Below are 11,594 nucleotides of genomic sequence, written 5' to 3'. Positions count from 1 at the left end.
CAAGAATCGATATAAGTTTATTATGACAAGCATCCAACATTTTGAAATGAATATCTCACTGTCAAACTTTTCTGAGGGAACAAGTTCAACCCTAAAATAGATAGAAACACAGAGCACACACACACAAAGGGAGGAAAACTGAAAGAGTGTGCACAAGCTACTAAACATCCGAGTTTTAAAGTATAAATAACTTAAACAAATAAGATTACCAAGTAAAAAAAAGGAAGAAAGAGCATGTCTGTGGTTTATGGTTTGCCTTAATGCCTGCATTAAGAAAACTGAGGGAAGGATTGAAGCGAAGGTGTTTTCATGGGTGTAATTTTACGCTGGGCGGGCAGTTTGTGGTCACTAACTACAACCTTTACCCGGTTATTTACACCGAACCCCCTGCTGATGTGTCTTAACCTGAGCTCCATGTTTAAGTCCTAAAAGAGCAGTTTTCAGCCAACAACAACAACAACTCAGCACATTTAAGCGTCCCGAACAATGCTGCTTCCAACACCTTCCTCCTGCCCACTGTCCTCCACTGCAGAAAATGATCAATGATCATAAAATATGGATCCATCTACATCATTAACCATTGGCCACTGTAACAGCTGCATTTAGCTTAGCCTGAACCTCATAATGGGCCAAAACCTGCCCTATCCTCACTGTGCAGCCATTCATTTAACTTCCTGCTGTCAACATCAGCCGAACTGCTCAATAAAAAGCATCTAAACTGACACATTCTGCACATTCTTCACTATGCACTGAGTCGCGAGGCTAGCTAACCTGAGAAAACATTTTCTTTGCCGTCTCCCAAATTTCTGTAGGAAACAAAACTTCCAGAGAAAATTAGATCTTCTGACCAAAGGTTAAATATTTAAGTGAAGAATCCAAATGTCAAGATGAGCTTTTTTGTTTTCAAACCTCGACTCGGACGCAGTTGCAGACAGAACCTGAAGAAATATCCAAAAAGAGCCTTTTAGGTCATCCTGATATTTCAAAATTGTATAATTTGTTTAGTCGATCTACAGGAAACATTATCAGCCTGTATTTTTTTGTAAAACCCAATAAAATGCTTAAAATCAGACTGAAAAGAAAAGAAATTATGGACAAAACATCTTTCTTTGATAACATAATTATAAAATTAAAAAGAGCTTCTAGTTGCAAAATAGAAAAACATTTATGCTGCCTGATAACAGAGTTTAATCCACAATCACATGGCTTTACTTTTAAAAAAAAGGAAACTTTAATAATAATAATAAAAATAAAAGAGCACAAGAAAATAAAGCAACAAAAGTCCTCAAACCTCCTAATTTTCTGGAGACATTTTGTGTTTTCCTTAAACTCAGATTTACATAAAATAACCTACTGCTGCAGCTACAACTTCATAAGAAAGCTGAAAGATGTACAAAAATGAAGACATACAGAAGTGAGAAGAAATATAAAAGGTAAACATCATGACTTTCACTCAGAGACAAACAAACCATTTCATTCCACGAGTGCTGTGACAGGACAGGGAAGAGTGGGCTGCACTTTACAGTCCTGCAATGAAATATCTGGGTGACTGATGGGTGGATGCTGTGGCTTCACCTGTGAAACAGACTGTGGAGCCTGGTTTTTAATGTTTATTGAGGTACAATTCTGGCCGAATCTTGTGATCAGATGAGATTTTGCATGAATTTTGGAAGTTCTTTATCTTTTTCTCTGAATAGGAATCAAAAGCAGTGACAGAAAACCTGTAAAGGTGAAGGTTTACTGCCATTTGCTGCTGGAGAGCCCCATATTTGCTGAGATTTACATTAAATTTTTAATCCAATAATAACCTTTATTCTTATCTCGATTACATGTGTTCGGTCTCCAGTTTATTGGGGGCTTGTCCGGGATCCTAATGATCACGAATACACGAACACGAACGCTTAAAATATCAGCTGAATTGATTGATTATGTTAATATAAATATCTCTCCATTTCTTTTAAATGAAATGTTACTTTAGTTTTTTTTATCATGAACCATTTCTGCATTAGTTTTGGATTCGGGGAGGTCGTCCTTAACCCGAGCTCTGCAGAGTTCAGTTTTATAGGTGAAGGCGCACCTGTAGTGCTATTTCAGAAGTTATGTACTGAATGACACCTGTAAAGGTGAAGGTTTACTGTCATTTGCTGCTGGAGAGCTCCATATTTGCTTTTACCTCAGAGATTTACATTCAATTTTTAATCCAATAATAACCTTTATTCTTATCTCGATTACATGTGTTCGGTCTGCAGTTTATTGGGGGCTTGTCCGGGATCCTAATGGTCATGAACACTTGAGCAGAGTGGCATAAAGGTGAAGGTTTACTGCCATTTGCTGCTGGAGAGTCCCATATTTGCTGAGCTTTACATTCAATTTTGAATCCAATAATAACCTTTATTCTTATCTCGATTACATGTGTTCGGTCTCCAGTTTATTGGGGGCTTGTCCGGGATCCTAATGATCACGAACACTTGAGCAGAGTGGCATTTGTTCTTCTCAAATGCTGCCTCAAACTGACATCCAAAAGAAATACAAAACATTTGTCCCACTGGTGACCCAACTTTGAATCACCCAGATATTCCCAATCACAGGGCGATAAAGAGGTTTCTGCTGATAAACGGGCTGCACTCGGAGCAACAAAGAGCACAGGGAGGTTTGATTTCATGCATATAAAGAAAAGATCAAGACTGATTGTATCGCATAGTGCAAAACCCGTCGCAAGACAAAGGACATTTGAATCTCCCCACAAAAACACCAAATGGTTTCCCCAGTTGCATCCAAAGCCACAGACTGAGCAACTTCTCAGTTAAAGCCTTCAGAACCTGTGAGGATAAAATGATAACACACCTCTTAAACCCTACCTGGCAAACACCACTGTGGTAAGCTCTCCTTTCATCTTCTTAAATGCAACTGAAGTTTCCCTCGTTTTTAACCCTCCCCCCGTCCCTCCCTCCTTCCAGCAAAGTGAACTTTGGTCTCAGAAAACAGCAGGTTTTAGGAAGTGAGCTTGGTATCGACGGGCTTCACACAGGCTCATGAAAGTGAAGTGTTGCAACAGTCAGAAATGCAGAATTCTTTTCTTCTCGTCACGTCCTGTCAACACTTCACTTTCATGACAAGGCCTGACCGTGACTCTGAGCCACAATAATGGCTGCTTTTGTTCTGGTAACTCATCCTCAATCCCTGCCCGTCACATCCTTTCAGACCTGGACAAAAAAATATGAACGTTTTTTAATTTGAATAACTTGCTCAGCCGCTCCAGATCACTATTTTTCCAGCTCTTTTGTGTCCTTACTCCTCCTTCTCAAAGTCTTTTATTCACTTTCAACACAATCAGTTCAGGAAGTCGATTGTACATTCATGCAGTGGGAAAATGTTTGGCATTTGAAAGCGATCGTGTCAAACCGATCGGGAAATAAAGCTCAACAATAGGTCTGTGATTGTGGTTTCATTTGACTTTTCTTTGCAGCTGATTGTGTTGAAAGTCAACAAACGGCCAACCCTGGTTTTCTGCTCCTCTTCCTCCTTCCTTATCCTCCTCAGCGCATCTTGTGCTCCACATCAGCGTTGGCCATGTTTGAGCCAGGGCTGGGGTCCTGCTGTCGTCTGGACTGGGGAGAGAGAGGGATGGAAGGATGAAAAGGATGGAGGAGAGAGCAGGAAGAGTCAGAGAGAGGTGAGAGAACCAAAGGGAAAGGGATAAAAGACAGAAGACAACAAATTAAGTACAGTTTCCAAATATGAACGTATTTTAAGCTAAATCTTTATTCTATCTTATTTGTTTACTTCTAAAACAGCACCTTTGGACCCTCATTTTCCAGCTTCTGCTGAAAATATGCAGTTAAGTTGGACACATCTAAGGATTTAGGAAGAGTTTTGTTAGTTTTTGTCTCCTCATTAACAGACCAAACATCACTCGAGTAGTTCCAGATCTATTCATGGAGCTCCACTTATTAACTGCATTAAGAATAATCTAAAGCTTCTCATTTCCAGGGATCAGATTATATTATATCAGGACTGGTGTGGACACTGCTTAACTTCAAGCAAAAGTGAATAAAAAGACGTTGCAGTTCTCAATATTAACACTAGAGGGAGGCAGAGAGCTTCCAACGACCCAGTCTGCTGCTGTTTATACACTTTACTGGGGGTAATATTTTGGTCAAGGTATTTGGCAAGCCAGCGATCGGACAGAATAACTGGCTGACATGCAGGCTGTCTGACACAAACACACACACATCAGCACACAAAGTGCATCATCAGGTCATCAACAGAAGCCATCAGCATGACAAGACTTTTAAAAATATTTGGTGACAGGGAGAGTGTGAGTTTGTGCTGCGATGCCACGGCCTGACCCTGCTCTGCTGTAAAAAATACTTGTGGTTATGTGTTTACACTTAAGTGATAGCCAGGCGGTGGGGGGGGGGGGGGGTCGTTTGCCGTGGCTCGGGGGGGAGAGAGGTGAGGAGGTGCAGGCAGAGGTGAGGCAGAGAGCAGACAGAAGTCCAGACAGAGATAGTGAAGGTGTTGCTGAGCTGAAGTGGAATGCAGTTTGTGTCATCTCAGTGACTCACCATAATAGCAACATACTCCCAGTCACATGCACACTCACACACGCACATATACAGTGTGTCATGCTACCATTTTGACTCCCCAGAGCCAGACTGTCTCCTCTGTAAATCTTCCTGTTGTTTCATTAAAATGCTGCCTTCAGATATTCATGCGTGGCTTCGTTACAGCAGAACTGATCCGGAGCTGAATGTGAGTCTGCGGCGACAATTAAAGGCACCACCAGGTCCAAAAGAGTCAGAAAGCACATGAAAAATTATATTTACTCGATTTCAGAAGCTTGTTTAGAGGATTGAAAATGCAGAAAAAATATGAAAGATCGCTTAAAATATCAGCTGAATTTATTAATTATGTTCATATAAATATCTCTGCATTTCTTTTAAATTAAATGTTACTTTAGTTCTTTATCATGAACCATTTGTGCATTAGTTTTGGATTCGGGGAGGTCGTCCTATAGGTTTTATAGGTGAAGGCCCACCTGTAGTGCTATTTCTTATGTAAAGGTGAAGGTTTACTGCCATTTGCTGCTGGAGAGCCCCATATTTGCTTTTACCTCAGAGATTTACATTCAATTTTTAATCCAATAATAACCTTTATTCTTATCTCGATTACATGTGTTCGGTCTCCAGTTTATTGGGGGCTTGTCCGGGATCCTAATGATCACGAACACACGAACAGGAACGCTTAGAATATCGGCTGAATTGATTGATTATGTTCATATAAATATCTCTGCATTTCTTTTAAATGAAATGTTACTTTAGTTCTTTATCATGAACCATTTGTGCATTAGTTTTGGATTCGGGGAGGTCGTCCTTAACCCGAGCTCTGCAGAGTTCGGTTTCATAGGTTTTATATCCACCTGTAGTGCTATTTCTTATGTAAAGGTGAGGGTTTACTGCCATTTGCTGCTGGAGAGTCCCATATTTTCTGAGATTTACATTCAATTTTTAATCCAATAATAACCTTTATTCTTATCTCGATTACATGTGTTCGGTCTCCAGTTTATTGGGGGCTTGTCCGGGATCCTAATGATCACGAACACACGAACAGGAACGCTTAGAATATCGGCTGAATTGATTGATTATGTTCATATAAATATCTCTGCATTTCTTTTAAATGAAATGTTACTTTAGTTCTTTATCATGAACCATTTGTGCATTAGTTTTGGATTCGGGGAGGTCGTCCTTAACCCGAGCTCTGCAGAGTTCGGTTTCATAGGTTTTATATCCACCTGTAGTGCTATTTCTTATGTAAAGGTGAGGGTTTACTGCCATTTGCTGCTGGAGAGTCCCATATTTTCTGAGATTTACATTCAATTTTTAATCCAATAATAACCTTTATTCTTATCTCGATTACATGTGTTCGGTCTCCAGTTTATTGGGGGCTTGTCCGGGATCCTAATGATCACGAACACACGAACAGGAATGCTTAAAATATCAGCTGAATTGATTGATTATGTTCATATAAATATCTCTCCATTTCTTTTAAATGAAATGTTACTTTAGTTTTTTATCATGATCCATTTGTGCATTAGTTTTTGAACTTCTTTACACTGTATTGTTCAATTCAATTCAATTCAGTTTTATTTATAAAGCACCAAATTACAACAATCGTCATCTCAAGGCACTTAAATAATACAGTCCAATTCAAGCCAATTGGAATTCAATTCATTGTAATCATAATCCAATGAAATCCAATTAATTAATTGGATTAAAAAGGATTGTTCAGCACTGTTCTTTTTTACATGTTTTACAGTAGTTTGTTTTTCAATGCTAATTCAGCTCCACATCCTTCCACGTATTGTCCAGCTCTGAAAAGAGTTACAGCAACTACATTTCTGCTAATTTTTTGCTTTTCTCAACTTATTTAGAATATTTTGGTTACTACATTTTATAAGGGTTGAAGATGAATTCAAAATATGAACAGAATTCATCTCCCATCTCCTTCTTTAAACCTTTTTCTGCAAGGACTTGCAACTTTTTGTTCAGACATTTAATCAATTCTGCCTTTTTTCAAGTAAGTTCGTCATTCCAATGTTGTCCTTTTACCTTCAAATTCTTTCAACCCTGACTTCAGCAACTGGCTCTCTGCTAAATTTTCACTATTTTCCACTTTTTCAGCATGGTCAGCTATCCCCATTCAGCTAATAAGCATTCTCACAGCTGTTTCGCAGAGTTCGGTTTCATAGGTGAAGGCGCAAAAACAAAAACAAAGTGGCAGAAAAACTCAGTTTAGACTCTGACCCGTTCTGTATTTGCCATGTGAGGAACAGCAGGGAGAATACTGAGGCTCAGTGTTTCATCTATATTACACCTGGAAACTTTAACTGCTATTTCAGAAGTTATGACTTCTTATTAAGAAGCTTCTTGTTGAGAACACACAGCTGAAATCGGTCAGATATTCACTTTTCTCTTTGTCGTCTGGACAGTTATTTCTTTTTTATTAATGATTTATTTATAAGTTATTTAAACTTTCTTGCAGTCCAGAGACGGATCCTTTTTGTTGGGATACAAGCTGCCAGAAGCAAGTAAGAATAGAAACATCTGGACCGAGCTGGGTTCCCTTCATGTGATGCTTACATTCACCTGACTCCAAACTCTTTAAAAAACTTTTAGAAATGAGATTTTAAACCTCTGCTTGTGTTGTTTTGTACAGATTAATTTCATCTGTTTATCTATTTGCTGAGAATCCACCTGGTTTGCAGATTTTGGCATTTCTTCTACTTTAATAGTCAGCTGAGGTGGTTCCTCTGGTTCGGATGCCTCCTGGGAGGAGGCCCCGGGTCAGAACCACCTCAGGCCTGGGCTTATAGGGATTATACATCCCATCAGGCCTGGGAACGCCTCGGGATGCCCAGGAGGAGCTGGAGAGGGACGTCTGGGTTTCCCTGCTGGACCTGTTGGTTCTGACCCGTCCTCAGATCAGAGGATGGATGATTATACTTTTATTATTTCAGGAATGAACTCAACTTCAGTCGTTTTAAAGTTTTAAGGTGGTATTTCTCTTCTTTTCTGTAAAACCTGCTCATTTAGCGCTTTACGCCACATTCTGACCCGTCCTCAGATCAGAGGATGGATGATTATTCTTTTATTATTTCAGGAATGAACTCAACTTCTGCCGTTTTAAAGTTTTAAGGCGGTATTTCTCTTCTTTTCTGTAAAACCTGCTCATTTAGCGCTTTACGCCACATTCTGACCCGTCCTCAGATCAGAGGATGGATGATTATTCTTTTATTATTTCAGGAATGAACTCAACTTCAGTCGTTTTAAAGTTTTAAGGCGGTATTTCTCTTCTTTTCTGTAAAACCTGCTCATTTAGCGCTTTACGCCACATTCTGACCCGTCCTCAGATCAGAGGATGGATGATTATTCTTTTATTATTTCAGGAATGAACTCAACTTCAGTCGTTTTAAAGTTTTAAGGTGGTATTTCTCTTCTTTTCTGTAAAACCTGCTCATTTAGCGCTTTACGCCACATTCTGACCCGTCCTCAGATCAGAGGATGGATGATTATACTTTTATTATTTCAGGAATGAACTCAACTTCTGTCGTTTTAAAGTTTTAAGGTGGTATTTCTCTTCTTTTCTGTAAAACCTGCTCATTTAGCGCTTTACGCCACATTCTGACCCGTCCTCAGATCAGAGGATGGATGATTATACTTTTATTATTTCAGGAATGAACTCAACTTCTGTCGTTTTAAAGTTTTAAGGTGGTATTTCTCTTCTTTTCTGTAAAACCTGCTCATTTAGCGCTTTACGCCACATTCTGACCCGTCCTCAGATCAGAGGATGGATGATTATACTTTTATTATTTCAGGAATGAACTCAACTTCTGTAGTTTTAAAGTTTTAAGGTGGTATTTCTCTTCTTTTCTGTAAAACCTGCTCATTTAGCGCTTTACGCCACATTCTGACCCGTCCTCAGATCAGAGGATGGATGATTATTCTTTTATTATTTCAGGAATGAACTCAACTTCTGTCGTTTTAAAGTTTTAAGGTGGTATTTCTCTTCTTTTCTGTAAAACCTGCTCATTTAGCGCTTTACGCCACATTCTGACCCGTCCTCAGATGAGAGGATGGATGATTATTCTTTTATTATTTCAGGAATGAACTCAACTTCTGTAGTTTTAAAGTTTTAAGGTGGTATTTCTCTTCTTTTCTGTAAAACCTGCTCATTTAGCGCTTTACGCCACATTCTGACCCGTCCTCAGATCAGAGGATGGATGATTATTCTTTTATTATTTCAGGAATGAACTCAACTTCAGTCGTTTTAAAGTTTTAAGGTGGTATTTCTCTTTTTTTCTGTAAAACCTGCTCATTTAGCGCTTTACGCCACATTCTGAGTCTGTCCTCAGATCAGAGGATGGATGATTATTCTTTTATTATTTCAGGAATGAACTCAACTTCTGTCGTTTTAAAGTTTTAAGGTGGTATTTCTCTTCTTTTCTGTAAAACCTGCTCATTTAGCGCTTTACGCCACATTCTGACCCGTCCTCAGATCAGAGGATGGATGATTATTCTTTTATTATTTCAGGAATGAACTCAACTTCTGTCGTTTTAAAGTTTTAAGGTGGTATTTCTCTTCTTTTCTGTAAAACCTGCTCATTTAGCGCTTTACGCCACATTCTGACCCGTCCTCAGATCAGAGGATGGATGATTATTCTTTTATTATTTCAGGAATGAACTCAACTTCAGTCGTTTTAACGTTTTAAGGTGGTATTTCTCTTCTTTTCTGTAAAACCTGCTCATTTAGCGCTTTACGCCACATTCTGACCCGTCCTCAGATCAGAGGATGGATGATTATTCTTTTATTATTTCAGGAATGAACTCAACTTCTGTCGTTTTAACGTTTTAAGGTGGTATTTCTCTTCTTTTCTGTAAAACCTGCTCATTTAGCGCTTTACGCCACATTCTGACCCGTCCTCAGATCAGAGGATGGATGATTATTCTTTTATTATTTCAGGAATGAACTCAACTTCAGTCGTTTTAACGTTTTAAGGTGGTATTTCTCTTCTTTTCTGTAAAACCTGCTCATTTAGCGCTTTACGCCACATTCTGACCCGTCCTCAGATCAGAGGATGGATGATTATACTTTTATTATTTCAGGAATGAACTCAACTTCAGTCGTTTTAAAGTTTTAAGGTGGTATTTCTCTTCTTTTCTGTAAAACCTGCTCATTTAGCGCTTTACGCCACATTCTGACCCGTCCTCAGATGAGAGGATGGATGATTATTCTTTTATTATTTCAGGAATGAACTCAACTTCTGCCGTTTTAAAGTTTTAAGGTGGTATTTCTCTTCTTTTCTGTAAAACCTGCTCATTTAGCGCTTTACGCCACATTCTGACCCGTCCTCAGATCAGAGGATGGATGATTATTCTTTTATTATTTCAGGAATGAACTCAACTTCTGCCGTTTTAACGTTTTAAGGTGGTATTTCTCTTCTTTTCTGTAAAACCTGCTCATTTAGCGCTTTACGCCACATTCTGACCCGTCCTCAGATCAGAGGATGGATGATTATTCTTTTATTATTTCAGGAATGAACTCAACTTCAGTCGTTTTAAAGTTTTAAGGTGGTATTTCTCTTCTTTTCTGTAAAACCTGCTCATTTAGCGCTTTACGCCACATTCTGACCCGTCCTCAGATCAGAGGATGGATGATTATTCTTTTATTATTTCAGGAATGAACTCAACTTCTGTCGTTTTAAAGTTTTAAGGTGGTATTTCTCTTCTTTTCTGTAAAACCTGCTCATTTAGCGCTTTACGCCACATTCTGACCCGTCCTCAGATCAGAGGATGGATGATTATTCTTTTATTATTTCAGGAATGAACTCAACTTCTGTAGTTTTAAAGTTTTAAGGTGGTATTTCTCTTCTTTTCTGTAAAACCTGCTCATTTAGCGCTTTACGCCACATTCTGACCCGTCCTCAGATCAGAGGATGGATGATTATTCTTTTATTATTTCAGGAATGAACTCAACTTCAGTCGTTTTAAAGTTTTAAGGTGGTATTTCTCTTCTTTTCTGTAAAACCTGCTCATTTAGCGCTTTACGCCACATTCTGACCCGTCCTCAGATCAGAGGATGGATGATTATTCTTTTATTATTTCAGGAATGAACTCAACTTCTGTAGTTTTAAAGTTTTAAGGTGGTATTTCTCTTCTTTTCTGTAAAACCTGCTCATTTAGCGCTTTACGCCACATTCTGACCCGTCCTCAGATCAGAGGATGGATGATTATTCTTTTATTATTTCAGGAATGAACTCAACTTCTGTCGTTTTAAAGTTTTAAGGTGGTATTTCTCTTCTTTTCTGTAAAACCTGCTCATTTAGCGCTTTACGCCACATTCTGACCCGTCCTCAGATCAGAGGATGGATGATTATTCTTTTATTATTTCAGGAATGAACTCAACTTCAGTCGTTTTAAAGTTTTAAGGTGGTATTTCTCTTCTTTTCTGTAAAACCTGCTCATTTAGCGCTTTACGCCACATTCTGACCCGTCCTCAGATCAGAGGATGGATGATTATTCTTTTATTATTTCAGGAATGAACTCAACTTCAGTCGTTTTAAAGTTTTAAGGTGGTATTTCTCTTCTTTTCTGTAAAACCTGCTCATTTAGCGCTTTACGCCACATTCTGACCCGTCCTCAGATCAGAGGATGGATGATTATTCTTTTATTATTTCAGGAATGAACTCAACTTCTGTCGTTTTAAAGTTTTAAGGTGGTATTTCTCTTCTTTTCTGTAAAACCTGCTCATTTAGCGCTTTACGCCACATTCTGACCCGTCCTCAGATCAGAGGATGGATGATTATTCTTTTATTATTTCAGGAATGAACTCAACTTCAGTCGTTTTAAAGTTTTAAGGTGGTATTTCTCTTCTTTTCTGTAAAACCTGCTCATTTAGCGCTTTACGCCACATTCTGACCCGTCCTCAGATCAGAGGATGGATGATTATACTTTTATTATTTCAGGAATGAACTCAACTTCTGTCGTTTTAAAGTTTTAAGGTGGTATTTCTCTTCTTTTCTGTAAAACCTGCTC

General features: G+C 38.6%; 1 protein-coding gene across 4 annotated transcripts in view; it reads right to left on the bottom strand.

Moving 5' to 3' along the window:
- cbfb (core-binding factor subunit beta) overlaps positions 1-11,594 on the bottom strand; it is a 72,122-nt gene continuing 60,528 nt past the window's right edge. The window contains exon 6 of one of the 4 annotated variants that reach the window (XM_072386754.1): positions 1-3,608. In XM_072386754.1, coding sequence (XP_072242855.1) covers positions 3,537-3,608 — 72 coding nt within the window. In that variant the 3' untranslated portion in view covers positions 1-3,536. The remainder of the gene's footprint in view (positions 3,609-11,594) is intronic. The other 3 variants (XM_072386755.1, XM_072386756.1, XM_072386757.1) reach the window with 3 other exon arrangements.

Source organism: Leuresthes tenuis, unplaced genomic scaffold, assembly GCF_036924035.1.
Source record: "Leuresthes tenuis unplaced genomic scaffold, fLeuTen1.0.hap1 SCAF_5, whole genome shotgun sequence".
Taxonomy (NCBI): domain Eukaryota; kingdom Metazoa; phylum Chordata; class Actinopteri; order Atheriniformes; family Atherinopsidae; genus Leuresthes; species Leuresthes tenuis.
Note: the sequence above shows the minus strand (reverse complement) of the source record. Positions and strands in the feature narration are given on the sequence as shown.